The 19325-nt window shown below is 42.2% G+C and overlaps 1 protein-coding gene across 3 annotated transcripts in view; it reads right to left on the reverse strand.

The window, feature by feature from the left end:
- The window catches only part of fam184aa (family with sequence similarity 184 member Aa), a 45205-nt gene that overhangs the window by 23137 nt on the left and 2743 nt on the right, over nt 1-19325 (reverse strand). For 2 of the 3 annotated variants that reach the window (XM_074627270.1, XM_074627271.1), the window contains exons 2-10: nt 11223-11300; nt 8796-8930; nt 8401-8499; nt 6529-6735; nt 5938-6111; nt 5648-5809; nt 4799-4934; nt 3702-3883; nt 3434-3619 (exon numbers count right to left, since the gene is read on the reverse strand). In XM_074627270.1, the coding sequence (XP_074483371.1) occupies nt 3434-3619; nt 3702-3883; nt 4799-4934; nt 5648-5809; nt 5938-6111; nt 6529-6735; nt 8401-8499; nt 8796-8930; nt 11223-11300 (1359 nt within the window). The remainder of the gene's footprint in view (nt 1-3433; nt 3620-3701; nt 3884-4798; nt 4935-5647; nt 5810-5937; nt 6112-6528; nt 6736-8400; nt 8500-8795; nt 8931-11222; nt 11301-19325) is intronic. The other variant, XM_074627272.1, reaches the window with a different exon arrangement.

Below are 19325 nucleotides of genomic sequence, written 5' to 3' on the forward strand. Positions count from 1 at the left end.
AATCCATTATTCATTATTAATATATACATATATATATATATATGTATATATTAATACAATATAGTACACTGAATATCTTTGGGTTTTATACTGTTGGTCAAACAAATCAAGACATTTGATGACGTCAACTTGGGTTCTAGGAAATTGTGATTCACTACTTTCTGATATGGTTTTATAATCCAAACGATTAAATGGGGAAATAATCAGATTAAGCCGATTAAACGACAATGAAAATAATCATCTTAACCTGCTGCTGCGTTCAATAAGAAAATCTGACACTGATGTCAACATGCAAACCACTGGTCCAGACAACAGCTAAAGACAAGACGGTTCACGGTGTCACAGTTACCTCCATCTGGATGATGAATTAATTAATGCATTAACATCCACAGAAGAGCAGAAGGGAGATTAGAGATACGACTGCAAAGCCTCTATTCTACTGCCGTCTCATCTGGCCTTAAGTAGACTGTGGTGGTGAATTATGAATTAATACAGCAAAAGCAATTTGTAGAATTAGTAATTTTATTGCCTCGCTTTAAAACTCGTTAATATCTCGCTGACAGATGTAAAAGTTTAAACTGAAATAAGATGAAGAAGATAAAATCAACAACGACCAGTTTTGTCTTCTCTTAACATCTCTGCGTCTCTTTGTCTCACCCTCTCTGTCTTCCTTTTATATAAAAACAGACGTTAATCTAAAGATGACGAGGCGCAGCGCCGCTCTGGCTTACATAATATTTCCCTTTTCATCATAGCCCCTCTCTCCGTCGCTCTCTCTCTCTCTCTTTCAGGGAATCTATAAACACACACCCACATGCTCACACACACCGCTCTCACTTGGCTCGGAGGCAGGATTTAATGTCAATGAAAATCAACCAATTAGCAGTCTGCTTCAAACAGCATTGGAAGCTTGAGCTCAAGAGGGGCGAGAAGGGGAGAAAGAAGTGTTATGAAAGAGGAGAGATGTGGGAAGAGACGGAGCGAGAGCACCGAGTTCAAAGTTATTTAGAACTCAAAAAGTGTGTAATCATTTCAGAGGCAGAAAATAAGCTGTAATGTTAAAGGAATGGTCTTTTTGTTGGGAGTTACTCGGTGGTAGAGCTATATCATGCTGACTTCATGCCTCTGAGCTAATTCACTTTCACTGGATGTCAACAGTATGAATGGGATCCTTAATGTCCGCTGAATGCAGGTGGAGCCGTGCGAGCGTGAATGAATTGGGTGTAATGTGCTGTAAGGGCTGCGAGCGGCAGGAAAACGAGCGCTCCTCCTCTTCTACCATTCCAGGAGAATATAATAACACTGCTGACCAACCAGATAATCCACGTGATTGGACGATTCTGGTGATGTCATCCTGCATCATCATGGACCCATGTGGGGGAATCTTAATTTTGGTGACTTTATGTGTTTATTTAAGTATTTACGGTGTCACAAATTATTATTCCACAACACAATTGGACCTCATGTGTCTTAAATGATGAATAACACATAGAAACAGGATGTACGGCATTTGTAAATACACAACACAGTGCACTTTTGTTTTAGTGTAACCATAGTTACCAAATAATCTATCATAAATACAATATATATACAGAACATATGCCTCATTTCTACTGCATCGTTCAGCTCGACTCAACTCACTTTTGGTACCTGGTCCTTTTCTCTATTTCGTTTCCCACTGCAGATAGTAGACACTCAGTGTAGCCAAGATTCTCAGCTGATCGCCATAGCAGCACCTCGTGAAGCTGCTGTGACATCATCTTAAACGCAACAACTTGCTGAATCCTCTCATCGGCAACCAAATAAAGGAACGTCTGCACTTCATCTATTGTACACCGTAGTGTACGTAGTGTAGGCCGTATAGTGCGTAACGTAGGCTGGAGTGTACGTAGCTTAGGCCGTAGTGTACATAGCGTAGGCTGTAGTGTACATAGCGTAGGCTGTAGTGTACGTAGGGCAGGCCGTAGAATATGTAGCGTAGGCTGTAGTGTACGTAGCGTAGGCTGTAGTGTACGTAGCGTAGGCTGTAGTGTACATAGCGTAGGCCGTATTGTACATAGCGTAGGCTGTAGTGTATGTAGGGTAGGTCGAAGAATACGTAGCGTAGATGGTAGAGTACGTAGCGTAGGCCATAGAGTACGTAGCGCAGGCCGTAGTGTATGTAACGTAGGCCGTAGTGTACATAGCGTAGGCCGTAGTGTACTTAGCGTAAGCCGTAGTGTACGTAGCCCAGGCCGTAATGTACATACTGCAGCGTAGGCCGTATTGTACGTAGTGTAGGCCATAGTGTACGTATTCTAGACCACATTGTACGTAGCGTAGCGATTTGTACAGGATGTCCCGTGTCACGTCAGTGACGGTTCTCTCTGACCAATCAGTGGTCTCCAGTGTTTAAACTCCACCTTCTAGTGTCGGCTCAGCTCACTTGGAACCTTCTCTCCTGAGAATGAACCGTGCTTAGTTCTTAGTAGTTTTTGTAGTTTGTAACTGAATCTCTTTCAGGTTTACTTTCTCTCCTACATTCCTGCTGCTACTGTGCTGACTGGCTTTCATACAGCACAGCTTGAATGGTCACAGCTTGATGCGAGTAAGCCCATGGCAGTGTAGAGGCTTCAAAATAAATAGCAGACTAGTAAGAAGAAACAGTGCAGTCCTCGTGAGCTGCATACAAGCATTTGTTGTTGGTAATGTAATGCTGTTGCGGTTAATGAATCAGAGTAAATTAATTGAACCAGTGTCATTTGATCTGTCGTTGTTGGCGAGAAGGTCATTTGTACCGAGAGCGTAGAGAGGATGAGGAGTGAAAAAAAGAAAAAGGACGTGACAGATTGAAAGCCGCAGAGGGAAACACGGAGAGAGAGTGATGTTGTTTTCACGTCTTAGTCTTAATGTTGACCTAATTAAGTGTGTGCAGTCAGTGGAGGGAGCTGCTCGTTTCTCAGGGATACATATTTCTTAAACGACTGAGGCCGTTTGCTCCGAGGAGGGAATTTAATTGCTGACGGTGCTGCACTGAAACGAGAGAGATACAAAACCCTTAGAGCAACGCTCAAGGATGTAATTACTGTTTTTATATGAATATGGAGGCCTTTTTTCATGTTTTACCACCGTGGGGTTTATATATAAGGTTGATAAAGATGTCTACTTTCATAACAGGGGTAAACAAAGAATATGTTTTCCTCGGTCCACATATCTTAGACTACAAGAGAGCAGCTCGAGCTGAGCTTGGGATTTTTTTGCAGTGATAAGACAGCGGGTTTGACAGCAGTGTGTAAATATAAGAGAAACACAGCCGTCAGTGTTTCTTTTTATAACAATTATTTACAAACCACGTCAAATGTTGTGCTTTTCACTCATTCCTGTATCAGAAAAGTGGAAAAACTCAAATTGGATTCAAGTTTAGTTCACACGTAAATCCTAACATTGTTCTTACCGCCATGAGGATTTGCGTCTCCTCGTCTTTCTCCTGCTGGGCCTCCTCCCTCATGGCCTCGTGTTTCCCCTCCAGCTCCTCCAGCGCTCTGACCTGCGCCTCCTTGAAGCGATGCATCTCCTCCTCGTAGTGCGCTCTCAGCCCGCACAGCTCCTTCTCGTAACCTTGGTGCTCCTCGCGCAGAGACTGAGGAGAAGCGGAGGACGCTTTATATGATTAATGACCTGTTTTCCAGACTGGACTGGGATTAAGGAAGGGTTAACAGTACCTGTTCTAGTTTCAGCACTTGTTGTTTGTGCTGTTCATTGGAGGCCTGGCTCTGGTTGAGCAGAGCCTCCCTCTCCTCCTCCAGACGGCTGATCTTCTCCTTCAGCCGGCTCTGCTCCTGGTCCAGGTTCCTGATGGTCGCCTCGTGGGACATCTGGGTGGCCTGCAAGGAGCCGATCTGACCTGGGAACAGTCAAATCAAAAGTGTGTCACAAGAGGCACCACACTTAGCAATCAGAACAGTTCAACACACTGAATCAAATCTCCACCACAAGCAATCGAACAAAAGTATCAGCTATTCAAAAATCCCCGTGAGAAATACAAGCTGCTGGTAGAGAACTGGTAAATGGGAAGGGAAAGTAGTGTGGTGCGTTTTTTGACTGAAATTGAGTAGGCAGAAAGAGAGATTGTGCACATCTCACACACACTTCAGTCCAGCATACACAAGGATTTCTAGAATGATCCGGGTGTGATGTGATGAAGTGGAGATGTTACGATCTCAGCTTTTCACTACACGATTATCGTGGCCAAAAGAATTCATCTTTAAATTGTTTATTGTGCTTTTTGTCTCCTTTTTTAGCAGATTAATTACACTCCAAATACGAGTGTGAGGAGGTGGAGAGAGAGTCTGTAACCAGAACAGTACAAAGAAAGACAAAGGAAAGACACAAATGATTTAAGAGGCGCTGGATTATTAACACGATATTATCATAAGTGTATTATTAACATGATATCAATATTTCATTTTAAATATCACGGTTATATAATTAGTTGTCTGGCCCTTTCCGTTGTGACACAATCCATGAAACTGCGCTTCTTCTAAAGGCTGGCAGAGCAGACAGCAGTACTGATATGCAGTTAGTTAATTAAGTGTGTGTCTCCATTTATTTATGAGTAACTACTGGAGTGGAAATTAGACTCTTGCACGGTTTCTCAGTTTCACAATAGCCCCGTTTCCACCACAGGAACTTTCCCCCGATACTAAGAACCTTTTGGGGAACTCATTGCGTTTCCACTGCGGATGGAGTTTGCAGCGAGTTGTGTAAAACATCTGTGCACAGCTCACTGTGAAAGGCAATAGGAAGAGGAGCATCTCACTGGCTTTATGGAGGATTTCAGTTGCTTGCTGTTGAACTCGCTCCCTGCTGCCCTCTAGTTCATACTCGGTGTCCTTCAGCTGCATCACCCAGATCTCTCCGTCCTGGATGGCCTCTTCCAGCTGCTTGTGCAGGTTCTGCAGCGCACACACACAGAGATGCATTCACAATTACACCACAGCAATTCCATTTTAAAAACCCAGTCATCTCTCTCCCACCACAGCCTGGAGTCGCATAAAGCTACCCAGCTATTCAGACTCTGCACATTTGCCTGCAGGATCATCAGTGCACACCACATTGGATTTCCCACCACACTGAGATTCTTGAAAACCGCCGTCGCCCTGAGGCTTTCGCTTTTGTCTTTGTTTTCTGCAACTGTTTTTCATCCAATTTAGCCCACTTTCCTACCCACAGTCAACCAAAAGAAGACTCTCATACTGTTTGTGCTTCGGTTGGAACACTGTTAATGCAACGGGAAATGTCCGTATGAGCAGCGGTAGTCACAGGGCTTAGCGCTATTTCCATGCGGTTATGAACAAATCAGTGTGCCTAAAGAGAAATGCATCATGTTCATTCATTCATTGTGACTGCAGGGCTCCAGAGTGCGACAAAGAAGTGTCAAGTGCGACAAAACATTTTCATTGGTCGCACCGGTGCGCCTGACATTTAGCAGGTGTGTCTCGATTTGTGCGTGTATGTGTGAAACGGCGCCCTATACTCCTCCTCGAGTGACATCACAACCTTAAAACGTACCGGTAATTCAAAATGAAGAGAACTATTGACTGTTTTTTGGTCAAGAAAAATGCTGCAGTGCCCGTTACACCTGTCCTAGGTCTATTACTACACAAACCTTGATAGTTCCCTCTGCGTTGGCCAGCGATGTCTGCAGTCTGTTGGTCCTGTCTCGGTTCTCTCTGGCCTCCTCCTGTGCTTTCTGGAGCTCACTCCTCAGCTTGGACAACGAGCGTTGCAGCGCCGCTTCCTGCGCCTGGAACTCCTTACGAAGCTCAACCTGCACATGAGGGGAGAATTCCGTCAAACACTCTGAGACATGAAGACATTCCCGGCACGCGGCGGACAGTTAGGTGCAGCATTGAGCAGCTAAAGATATATATACGGCAACCGATGTTGTTGTTTTACCTCGGTCCTTTTCCAGGCCAGCAGGTTCTCAGTGGTGAGCTGGTGTGTTCTCCTCATGGCCTCCAGCTCCCTCTCATAATACTCCTGAGCCTTGCCCAGCTTGACCTCGTACTCCTCCAGCAGACGCACCTTATCCTTCGTTATCTCCTCCACCCTCTCCATCAACGCCTCCACCTACACAGAGATAAATGAAGAGAAAGTCTTTGTTTGTTTTTTTACTCAAAGCTGCCAAAATACATTCAAAAAAATCTTGGGAATGAAAACGCCAACTGCAAAATTTTGCACATCTCAACCGTTTTTTTTTTTTAAAGGATTATCTTTTATATTGGATATTAAACAGCTGAGAGGAAAAAGGAAAAATGGGAATAAAACAAGGGGATGACATGCAACAAAGGTCCATGGCCAGATTATAACCACTGCAGGTTTATTTTACACTCATAAGCCAACTACACCGACAAAACAACACTATTTTTTTCGATTTTTAATGCCAACCAAAACAGCAATTACCCCATCAAGTAACTTGCTGTATAAACTCTCCACAAAGCCAAAGATAACACATCTATCTTCCTTCCTCTCTCGATCTTAGCCCACCTCTTGTCTATGGAGCTCGGCCAGTTTCTCCTGGTCTTCGGTGGAGGTGGCGCTCTGGTTCTGCTGGTTGTTGAGGAGTTCCTCCACCTCCTGGCGGTGGGTGGATCTCAGCTCCTCCAGCGCTCGCCGCTTATCCGCCTCAAACACGGCCTGAGTCTGGCTGAACGCCCGCAGCTTCTCCTCAAAATCCCGACGCATCTCCTCCACCTATTGAAACCACGAGACATAGTCTAGTCTGTTTGAATCGTTTGTGTGTTATTGCCTACTCCGTCTCGACCTGTGCCAAGCTAAACGCTCACAGCACCTCTTGAAAATCCCTCTGAAACGACTGTAACATCGAAAGATCTGACAGACATGAGGTGGAATAAAATATACAAAAATGGGATGTGATGTCATGTGATGGCAGCAGTCAGCAGGTTTGGTAAAGCTGGAGGTGGGACAGTGTGAAGGCAGTGGCAGAGAGGAAGACAACACCAACGCTAACATACACCGAATCCCATCATAGATGAACTGATGATGAGCGGAGCTCAGTCAGCCACCAGCTCATCACATCTAAATACACGTCAGGAGTTCATTTATGCCCACTGCCATCAGACTCTACAGAAGCAGGCGGAGATGATATTGTGACATATGATGGCATGATATGATACATGACATGATATATATGTATTTATATTGGATTGATATTGAGTTATCCTACCTCTTTTTACATTCTATATGGTTTTGTTGAAATGCTTATTGGATTATTGTATAAAAGTCTAGTCTTGCATAGCCAGACTTATCTCCAAAGAAAGAAAGAAAGGTCTGGCTCCACACATTATGATTCTGGTGTAGGGGGAAAACCCTCTGGCTTGTTTGTGCTTCTTTAAACCAATCACAATCATCTTGGGCAGCACTAAGCTCAGGATGCAGCGACGGTGTACCTTGCAAAATAGATAGCGCAGATAGCAGAAGGGGAGGAGAATGAGACTAAGCTATATCTAACTATAAAGCAAGGAATCTGTATTTATGTGTGTGTGTGTGTGTGTGTGTGTGTGTGTGTGTGTGTATGTGTGTTGGCGGGTGTATTGCTAGGGACCCCATGGAGTGCTTTGTCGAATTTGGGGCAATGTGGTCACGCGAAATGTTCAATATTAATAAACTTTGAATAAAGAAGTGGACAGGCTGTGTGCAGCAGCGGGGGCGGGGCTTCAGGGCTCTGTGGAGTCGAGCATGTTGTCTGTAGCGGGTCTTTACAGGCCGCAGCTCATTGAGTGCAGTTCACTTCTGCTGCCGTATATATTAACGTTAGAACCGAACTCTTTTATTGACTCCCTGGAGGCAATGAGCGATGAGCTGCTCTGGCCAAGCAATCCGCCACGCCAGTTACATCTAAAGAAAATGCTGATGCTTTACGGAGGTGATTAGATCTCGCAACTGCAACCAAAGTCATACTTTTGACCATTAATACAAGCTATTTGCCAATATGAGAATTATTTCAAAATATCTAAAAAATGTTGTTTGTTTGTGAAAAGTGGTAAACATTTGTGGAACAGCAATCATATGGTGTGTATTAGACACACCGTTACCATTGCAATGGCATATAACAGTTCAGAATCGTGATAAAGCCGGTGGAAACAAGCGGCACGTTTCTGATTTGTCAAGTATTTAATACTCTGATTATCATAAAGTGGGCATGTCTGTAAAGGGGAGACTCGTGGGTACCCATAGAACCCATTTTCATTCACATATCTTGAGGTCAAAGGTCAAGGGACCCCTTTGAAAATGGCCATGCCAGTTTTTCCTCGTCAAAATTTAACCCAAGTTCGGAGCGTTATTTAGCCTCCTTTTCGACGAGCTAGTATGTGTGTGCAGGTGTGATTAAAGCCTTACCTCTCTGCTCATAGAAACCACTCTCTGTGTGTGCTGGGCCTCGGTGCAGAGCTGCGAATCCTCCATTCTCTGTCTGTACATCTCAAACTCTGCTAACGCCTGACAAGCGACAAAAACATCACAACAGCTGCGTTACATTATTTCAATTCAAATGAAAAAAATCAAAGCAAACTGCAATAGATGCAATTTCATGCAATCACTGCTATATTTTGAATCACAAGATTATCAGATGCCATGCAGATTTGAAATTAATTGAATTCATTAAAAGTCGGCTGCAGAACTATGACACAACATGGCAAATAAATTGTCTATAACTTATGCATCTGTGAAGCTCTACAAACAAACAAAGCCTCACTAAACACAACCAAACGTGGCGGCCGGCAGCAGTGAACGACCTGTCTCTTCATGTGTTCGTGGAGCTCGACGGATTCTTCCAGACTGGCCAGCCGCCGCCTCAGGTCCGCCTCGTCCACCATCTTGCTCTTGTACTGCATGATCTTGTCTCTGGTTTCGGTCACAATGTGTTGCACCTGAGCGAGCGGAAAAAACAAAAACAGTCAACACCTCGAAAACTGCGGAAAGAAATTCAAATCACAGATTGGTCTCATAAACGACTGAATGTATGCAGCCGGTTGGACAATATAGTGTGATGACACTGAGCTATTTTGTTCCATTACAACATGAAGAGGATTTCCAAAACCCACGGACAGAGTGGGTGGGAAAAATGTAGAAATAAGGCAGCACAACTGTTGTCTCCAAAAGTCCCACTTTGAAAATGTAACACTTGAAAGCAACACAAATTAAAGACCACTTCTCTGTGAAAGCAATAGGAATGAAATTAAAAACCATATCGGCTTAGTCCTTAAACAAACTGTCATTGGAGATCATGGTTGCAGCAGCCTGGTGGTAGTTGAACAAGATGTATTCAAGGCAGCGAGCAGCAATATGACATGGGTAATCACACTTTTGGTTAATGCGCATCACACAAATTACAGACTTGCAGATGGAGCACATACGTACCCCGTGACAAATGAAAGGAAATCGCTGTATGAATGAGTGGCGGAGCGTAATGAATGCAGATGCTTTCTAAATAGGGGCGCGAGGAGTATGGAAATGATGTGAATCATATTGCCTTCAGTCACCCGATCTCAACCCCATCTGATCACCTAAAGGAGATTATGGAGCAATGTGTTATGAGGGAATGTCTTTTGGATGATGGTGTTCATTCCTCCAGTGAAGGATCCGAGATGTCCTGAAGGCTTGTGGATGGAAAAACACCTCGCTAATTAACACCCTTTATGTTGGTTTATCCCTTTCATTTGGCAGTCATATGTACTCGCCACTTTCACATAGCTGTAACGTGAGTAAATCAGCTGAAAGGGCAGGACATTAATCTAATCATTAAGACATCAATCTCACTTGAATGACTGATTCTAAGTCCCGGTTCCAAGCTTGCTCAACTGTTATTGGAGCACAGATGGAAAAGAGGCGGGACTTAGGAAGGCTTAATTCAAAAGACACTGTATTGTTTCTGTGTAATTAACCTCTTAAGCCCTAGGGGTGCTGGAAGATGTGGTTCGCCTAGACAGACAAACCCAAAATAAATAAAGAATAGCTCCATAACTACCAGGTCTATATGCATGATCTTGGTCTCTATGGATAGGTAAGACCTCAGAGGATTCATCCCCAGTGTGAGTAACATTGTGACTGTTACTATGCCTGAGGAAATTGTGATGAACCAAGGGAGAAATTTACATTTTTATCCTAAAATGATTTCTAGATTAGACAGTGGATAACACCATTATAGCAATGATGCCATGCACAGAGATGCCACTGAATTCATTCAGCAACTCCTTGACTACAACCAGGAGGACTCTCCGTTTGGCCACTTGGATACCCAAAGTGTGCCAAATGTGTTTTCTACCTCTTGTAAGGGAATCTGACTCTAAAATACTCCTGATATCCACTACAGGAGGCTATGTGCACACAATGGAGACTTTGGCTATTACATGTACCCTGTGCATCATCACATTCTACCATTGTGCACAGTAGAAAATCAATAAAAAACAAAACTAAATTGTATAACTTTGACTCCAAAGGGAGTAGTTTTATTATAATAATGAAATATGATCAAGTAGATAATAACAAATAAGATCAATAACAATGTAAATAAAAGAACAAAAAAAGAATCCAAAGTCAATTCAATATAAAAAACGGTCAAAAATATTATAAAGGAAAAATACAATTTCTCGTGCGTTTATTTTTGTAATTAAAATATATTGAAATCATTGCCAAACGAACTGCGTCTCATCTTTTAGAAACAATTCGGAGAAAAGACCATCACAGCATTTTCTGAAGGTTTTAAAGGCAGCGTTTTAACACGCAGCTCAGACGAACTCCGTACCGGGTTCCTCGGGTAAGAGAGGTTAATCTTAAATGAAGGTGAAACAGACAAGCATGCGTGAATAAACTGGGTTTGTGCGATTTTGGAGAGGCCTAGAGAGAGCAGCTTCCCCCCTATAATATGACAAAAACAAGGGTGCACCATGCCCAGTGCAGCATCGACCTGCTCCCTGCAGACAGCTAAAATACGGTCAGTCTTGACACCAAAATTGCAGTGTGACAGGATTGCCTACTGCCCCTCTACTCCCACTGCAGCACGCTGACACTCACTGAAATAAAAACCCTCACTCAGGAGTCACTTCACCAAATTCCTCCAAATGAAACTAATGACATTACAGTGTGTGTTTGTGTTAACTACTATGACGATGGATAGTGACCTTGTGCTTTACATAATCAGAGTTGCTCTGCTGTGTTCGTACCTCGTCCTCGTGGGCATCCTTCAGAGACTCGATTTCCTCCTCGTGCTCGTCGTTCTTGGTGTTGAGGGCGTAAATCACCTGGAGACGGGGAGAGAATGAGACGACGGAATGAGGATGCCGCGTAAAGCTCTTATTAACTGTTTCGATATCAGATCGATAGTTACAGTGAAGAGTGAGGCTCGGCTCTGCATACAGAGAGCAACAAAATCAATACTAATAACATCGGGAAAGGAGAGAAATAGGGTTTCGCACACCGAGTAAAGACGGCATTATTCACAGACACGGTTGAGCACCTCACCTCCTTGTGTTTTGTCTAAACTTTTTACAGATATGAACTCCCACATGCTTCTCAGAAATGGTCACCTGAAAAGTCTGCTCTCCACAAACAAGCCTAAGTGAATAACATCTTGTCAGTCATGCTTCTCCCAGACGTATAAGTAGGTTTTACATGTGCTGCAGGTAAATGATATGCGGGAGCTTTAAAAAAGCTTAAGCTTCAGCAAATTGAAGCCCCCCCCCCGGTGAGCAGCTAATATTCAGTCATGGTCAGCTGAATTACAGCCCTGCAGGACTAGAAGCTGCACATTTTGTTCCACTTAAAGACGAGGTGAAGAGTTACACACAGGATATGGATGCTAATTATCCTCCATAAGGCATAATGTCACAGGCATGTAATCATCACTTTCTGACATTTAAACACCACTTTGGATCCAAGTGATAATCACAGCTGGGGATTTTTGTATTTTAATGAAAGTGCTGGACTTGGCAGGAAATACTAAAACCACCGCTGTAATGCATCTGTACCTCGACGCCAGATAACAAGTATTTAGTGAGCAAATTACACTAATAGGAACACTGGAAATGGCATTTTAGGTGACATGGCTCGATGTGAAACCTCGTTTAAGGATCCTCAAAACGTCTGTTTGGCCAACATGGGATCATATCCATATCGATATTGTGAAATAAGTGAAGCTGTGACAGTCCTGAGGTACAATGCATGAAGGGAGAGCTGGCATTAACATGCGTCCGGGGTGATCCGATCACAAGTGGACGGCTCGAACCGACTAAATGCGTTGTTGTTTTTATCTGGCGGCAGTAATACCCTACATATTAGTGTATTTTATAAACATAAAAACATAGGGTTATTGTATACCGCTCAGGACAACATGTGGATACCTGACTGTTTAACAGACCGTTGATATGGAAGCAGTTATGATGTCGGACTCTGGCGGGGCATTTTTGTGTCAAATTATTGATTTCTTAAGTAAGTAGCCGTGTAATAGGCGGGAAAATGTACAGCTAGCGGGTCATTGTTGTGAAATAAACCCCTTCAGGGCGATGCAAGACCCCTCCGCGTTGGGTTGCGCGCTGTACATTACCCCTTATATGTAACCCTCGGCTACACAAGCTGTTCAGGACACATTTGCGTACACACTGCTAAAAGAATGTGGCCATATGCGCACCTCCGAATGTGATCCGAGCGATCGGATCTCAATGCATCTTGGGAGCATTCACTCCTGAGCTGTCCACTTGTGATCGTCTCACCCAAGACGCACGTTAATGCTTCATACAATGCCCAATAGAAACAACAGAAAACTAAAGACTAAAGTCTTTAAAAGTGTCAGTCTCTCCTCCAAAGACATCCATGGTGCTGCACTCAGTTGTTGACCTAAAAAGTGACAGAAGAAAGAGATTAAACGAGTAGGAGTGACTGTCACATTCGGAAAAGTTACAAAAATTGTCACCGCCACCCCGATGCTGTTGTCAGAAAGAGAGCACCAGCTGCTGTTAGATGACAAACACTTTGTTTGAAGCGTACGCCCTGAAGATGCCGTAATGATCACAAATGAGACCTGGTTACTGAAATCACACTATATCTGTTTCACGCAGCCAACTGTTGCATGACTGGAATAGAGCTCTGCAGCACAAAAACACACCGTCATCATCAACCTGTGATACCTGTCATTTGAAGATGCTGTCATGAAAGTGGAACAATAAGTGTATTTTGCTTGTTTTGGTGGTTTATTTGCCTCCTGACAATCACTACATGAGTGTTTTTATGTTGTCGGTACATCACCGGCGATGTTACCTCGACGCCAGTTTCAAGAAGTCAGAGTAAGGTAGCTGTTCGCCCTTCTGTTCTCGAGTGTGAGCCTTTGATTCCCAGCAGCAAGTCAGCCATGGAAACGTTCCTTCAATTATACATGATTATTTTAATGACGCTGCTGTGCCTGCTGCTTTCATCTCCCTCTCCTCTCTCCCTTTCGCTCTCATCCTTTTATCTCTCCCCCCTTTTTTGTTCTGTATCTTCCTCCTCTCCTCTCCTCTCCTCTCTCTCTCAACTCCCTCCATCTCCCAGGAATAGGGATACATTACTATTTGTGTCTCAAGTCTAACACTAAAGCTTGCTTTCCATAAATAAATGCAATTTTCCCCCCTTCAGTGTCATAAAGTGATTCTGCTGTTGTGATGAAAAACACATTTGTTGATGAAATAATGTTGCCTTGGACTGATAAATTGCATAAACAGTAACATTTCAACAGTTTTGGAGATTAATAAATAATGAAAATAAGGTTGCAGTCCAAGCTATGATACCTGTACTCAGTGCATTATAATGTCATATCTCAGGTGGAGACTGAGGTTGAAAGGAGCAAAAAGAAGACAGAATATACATTTAGTTAGTGTTGCATACATCTGATATGACAGATATGACACTATTTGATTGATTATATTACATATTTATTATGCAATCGATTAACTTGAAAGCCCTGAAGCTCAGTTCATTCTGATTTTAATCCTGGGAGTTGATGGGAAGCTTTGATGTCCTGTGGTTTAACACTTATCCACCCTGACAGAAATGACAATCTGGAAGACGTCCTCAAAAAACTAACAATTATTTGGATTTGCTCAGCTTTAAAACTCTATAATATCTATAACTTTATGAATATTGTTGTCCTTCGCAGAAGCGAAAAGGTTCCAGTTCCTGTTACTACTGCTACTACCAACGTGTTAAAATGCAAACGTGCTGTGAAATGCGTTGCTTCCACTGCGCTGGAGCCTTCGTCTGTTTCTTAACAGACGGAATTGGCATCTGTCAACCAGACTGGTGCGACCTGACAAGCCATAACAAGCTGATTAACATTCTCAGGGAGCAGAGAAGCATTCCAGTCATCATAAATATGAGATGAGAACAATATACAGTTGATTTTTTACCATGCTCAGTGAGCAAACAGAAGTGAAGCAGAGCATGCATATGCACATCCTACAGTAGATATGACAACTTTTACAATATCAGAAAGTAAAGAGAGTGACAGCTTCTTCCTCTCGTCTCTGCTGGTGGTTTTCACAGGAAACTTTTTCTGGCCCGAGGCGCCAATCAAAACCGAACCAGGAGGCAACACAATAGCCCGCAGCTACTACAGCTACACTCTGTGAATCTCCTTTGGGTGCCACAGTCAGGCATTCCTGCTGCTGACCTCTCTATTGGCTCGAAGGAGGGTGAAGACTACAGTGTGCCGCCTCTGAATCATATGATTTCCCCCGAGCTCACCGGTAGGGCTGCACAACTTACTTTTGCTGTTACTATTAAGGTGGATTATATATATTTTCTCTGTATTGTTGTCAACTATTTTAACTTTTTTCATCCCTTATTTAGAATAGATCTTCTGCTTTTGTGTTTGTGTGAGTAGATGAATGTGTTGTAGGGCAAAACTAAACCTTTTCACTGTACAGTTAGTGTTTAATTCATTATTGATAAGCAATAAAAAGACCTTTGAAAGAAAAAATTGGGATTATTTTGACTTATATTGCAATTGTGGTGTGGTTTTTGTGGGGATCTGCACCAAACAAAGATGTAGAATATGATGTGAAGGCCAGGACATCACTGCAGCACAACAAAATTTTATCTAAAATGATATTTTGACACACATTTTGCCTTTAACAAATAGTCTGCCTCTTGTGATTTGAATATTTCGGTAGGCCATATTGCGTTTTCAATAATATTCTGATTAATTGTGCAGCCCTATTCACCGGGAGAACGTGAGCCGAACTGAACAGATGCAGGGCTTTGCATGCAGCTCTACAAATGTGCCACTATTAGGTCGGGGTGTCATTATTCAAAGTCTTTAAAATAAAGATGATTCTCCTGCCTAGAATATTAAAAAAGATAAAGATAAGGGGTTTCTTACTGCATCGTTTTATTGCTGTCAGAAAAGGAGATTTAAACCATTATGGCACACTAAAACGTCTCGTTAAAATGTATCATTCAGATTGAATTCATGTTTAATCTATGGCCAATTGCACATTTTCATCAAAAAGGCCGACTATCAACAGCGAGGCGGAATGAATGAGGAGGCTAAAGGACATTTTGTACAGTCGATCACTACTGATTGAACTACAGAAATAAAGGTCATTGATGTCTCAAGAAGAACTGCAGCTGACAAAACTCTTCATTTTCAGAGGATTACCATCATATTCACTAATCAAAGGATTAACGAAAGTCTTATTCTCAGAGGTGCCGCAGTCTTAACAGGATCCCCCCGACATTTTAGCCTTTAGTCCGCTGTTTTTCTCCAGTGGCAACGCAGCCTCTGATACCAATTAGCCGAAGCACACACAGTGAATTTACTTTGTCCTCCCAGTCGTGGTGTAAAAAAGCGCTTTGCATCTGTTCCTTCTTTTTTGGTTGTCGTGCCGCTCCGACGCTCCCGGGACACTCTGCGCCGCGCACGCTTTCCCTCTCCCTGAGCATCACTACACACCGCCACATCACAACCTCGTTCGCGAACACAGCAGGCGAGAACAAGGAGTCTCTGTGATAGAGAAACAAATAGTGCTTTTCTGTGATGTACAGAAAAAGAGCAGGGTAAGACATGGTGAGGCAAACATCATCTGATCCAGATAACACTGTCAAAACAATATATAACGGACTGCATTAGATTAAATCATCTTTACTCCTTTAATGTAAACAACAAAGCCTAAAGATACGAGCATTAAGGAAACCGGACAAATACCAAAACAGCATCGACTGCAGGCCTCAATCTGGGTTCTTATTTCGGGAGCTGAAGTTGGGGAACTCTCGAGAGACTGTGTGACGTCCCAGCAAGTATCCCAGCATACATTTCACTAGTGGCAACCTTGGCAACCTCTCCCTTTTTATTCAACATCACCAGCTCTGAGCGTAGCATATATACGCAGATGCATTTACACTGCAGTGAGTACAGACTACATGGCGTACACATGGCACACCAAAAGCAAGAAAGGCACTCTTATTGCACGCTAAATGCCTATTATCGTGGCATTCATATGCCTTTTCGTGCGAACGGGCTGGAAAAAAGAGACAGCAATATGCTCTTTAAGTGACCTTTGGCCCTCTAATATGTGAGCTCAATGGACTGTGGCTGCAGCACAGCAAGAAAACAACTCGATTCTACAGCCTCATTCAGCTGAATCTCCTCCTTAAATGCTGAGAGGTTCAGTCCAGCTGTGCAGCCGCTATAATAACTCATCACTGCGTTCTGTATTTGAGCCGTAACTATGCTTTTAGGCTAATGCATTACAAGCCGCAAATCAAAGTGAACAAGCGCTTGGATTTCAGCCCTTTTTTTTTATCTTCCATCTGATTTGCTTCAACAAAACAATAGTTCCACCTGGTAAATGTAGAAAACAGCTGATTAAAGCTATGCAACGCCACCCGCAGGTGCAGTAAAGGTGTCTGAAATACAGAAAATGAGGTGATGGGAGCTCTGACGTCAGGAGTTTTCAGATTTTAACTCTTCGAAATGATGTAATGGTATGAAAGGCAAAATCCAGGATGTCTACAGACACAGATTGCATGTAATCAGAGTCTCAATCAGAGCAGAGCAGATCATCTACTGTACCACCGTGACAATAACGATCCAAATTTACACGAGGACAAACTGGCATGGCCATTTTCAAAGGTGTCCCTTGACCTCTGACCTCAAGATATGTGAATGAAAATAGGTTCTATGGGTACCCACGAGTCTCCCCTTTACAGACATGCCCACTTTATGATAATCACATGCAGTTTGGGGGCAAGTCATAGTCAAGTCAGCACACTGACAGCTGTTGTTGCCTGTTGGGCTGCAGTTTGCCATGTTATGATTTGAGCATATTGTTTTATGCTAAATGCAGTACCTGTGAGGGTTTCTGGACAATATTTGTCACTGTTTTGTGTTGTTAATTGATTTACAATAATAAATATATACATACATTTGCATAAAGCAGCATATTTACCCACCTCCATGTTGATAAGAGTATTAAACTTGACAAATCTCCCTTTAAGGTACATTTTGAATAGATAAAAAATGTGCGATTGATCTCGATTAACTATGGACAATCATGCGATTAATCATAATTAAATATTTTAATTGAATGACAGCCCTAAACTTAAGTAATTTTCAGGTAAACATGTCAATTCTTCTATGCTTTAATTGCTTGTATTGTCATACGTGGGGCAAACTTTGTGGTTTGGACTGTTCTGTCAAAACAAGCAATCGCTTATTAATTATTTATTCATGGACCAAATGATTAATTCAGAGAATAATCTGAGGATTAATCGATGATGAAAGTAATGGGAGTAGCGTGACCTACGGTAATGCTGGCTGGCTTTGTGTCCTACTGTGTGTTTGCAATGAAAAATGAAGCCTAGTGACAGAAAATGTCTCTCCACAAATCAAAGTCAGTCTTGAATAATTAAGCGCCCCTGCAGTAGTCAAAATGTTAGATGTGTTGATTCATTCAAACTTTCTTTAATTCCTCTCTTTGCTGATGTTACAAGGTAATGTAGGACGTCCTTCTGTGTGCTTTCTTTGAAAATGTCCAGTTGCTCATGCGTTCCACAACAAGAAACTGTCCTACTTTCTACCTTGAAGCACTGCTGCGTGACGATTATTGAGGGGAAACAATGCGGTATACCTGCAGTCACACACTTCAAACACATTTAAAGCTATCAACAAAGCGGAATGAATGAAGCTTCACAGAGAACGTGGATTTAGTTCATGCAAGATTTTCCACCACTAAGTGGAATCACACAAACACATGAGAAGCAAATGCATCTGAAAGTGTTCCCACAGAAGAGTAACACATGCGCCACACTGAGCAGGACTAGAGTCTGCAGATAGATAACCCCACACAGCATAAATCTGCCATAACACTTTCAATTTTTAAAAGCAAAGACATCTGGACACAGAAAAAAAAAGCTCTCAGCTTTTCAGGAGGGTCAGAAGACAACTCGATTTTTAAATAGATTTTCTAGGCCAGGGATTTCCTTGACTTCTTTGACCGCCACCGCACATTCAAACATTGATTTTCCTTATCGATTGATCCGCACATTATTTACCCATAACAATTCAAAACCCAAAGATATCCAGTTTGCAATGATATAACTGAGATACGCAGCACATTAGAGAAGCTTGCACCATTTTTTTCCCTATTTTTGCTTAAAAATTGCTAAAAAGTTGAATCAAAATAGTTGGATTATCTCTGTTGATTCACTAATCAAGTAATTGTATTCAGCTCGTGAACCTACTGCGTGAAACGAACTGTGATATCCGACTGAGAATAACTAATAATAATTAATTTTCTTGAATAATGAATAATGTTGTGGGATTATTCCTTATTTCATAGGCTATTTTGGGGATTTATACTTTACTATTACACAAAAAGAAACAAAAAGGAAGCATTTTAATACTGATTTGGAGGTCGATTACCATGGCAACGGTCGAAGCGAAGCTTCGACGCTTTCGGGTCAGCCCTACTGTGAAGAAAACTAAAAGTTTGGATTATTATTTAAGATATAAACTGAAAAAAATAAAAAGGTATGCAGTTAAAACTAACAAAGAGCTAACAGGATACAATGTCAGGGAGAAGAAAACACTGAATTTGTCCAAAAAAAGGGCCTATTAAGTAGGTATGATTGTTAAGAAATAAATACATAATAGACATTTGCATTAAAGGTTCCTAAAAATAACAGGAAAACTCTATTATATTATATATTATATAATATTCACAGGAAATAATCTGCTCAAAATTCATCCAAACTTCCTGCAGTTATTGTGTAACAATACACAACAACGATACAGT

This window comes from Sebastes fasciatus, chromosome 24, assembly GCF_043250625.1.
Source record: "Sebastes fasciatus isolate fSebFas1 chromosome 24, fSebFas1.pri, whole genome shotgun sequence".
Taxonomy (NCBI): Eukaryota; Metazoa; Chordata; class Actinopteri; order Perciformes; family Sebastidae; genus Sebastes; species Sebastes fasciatus.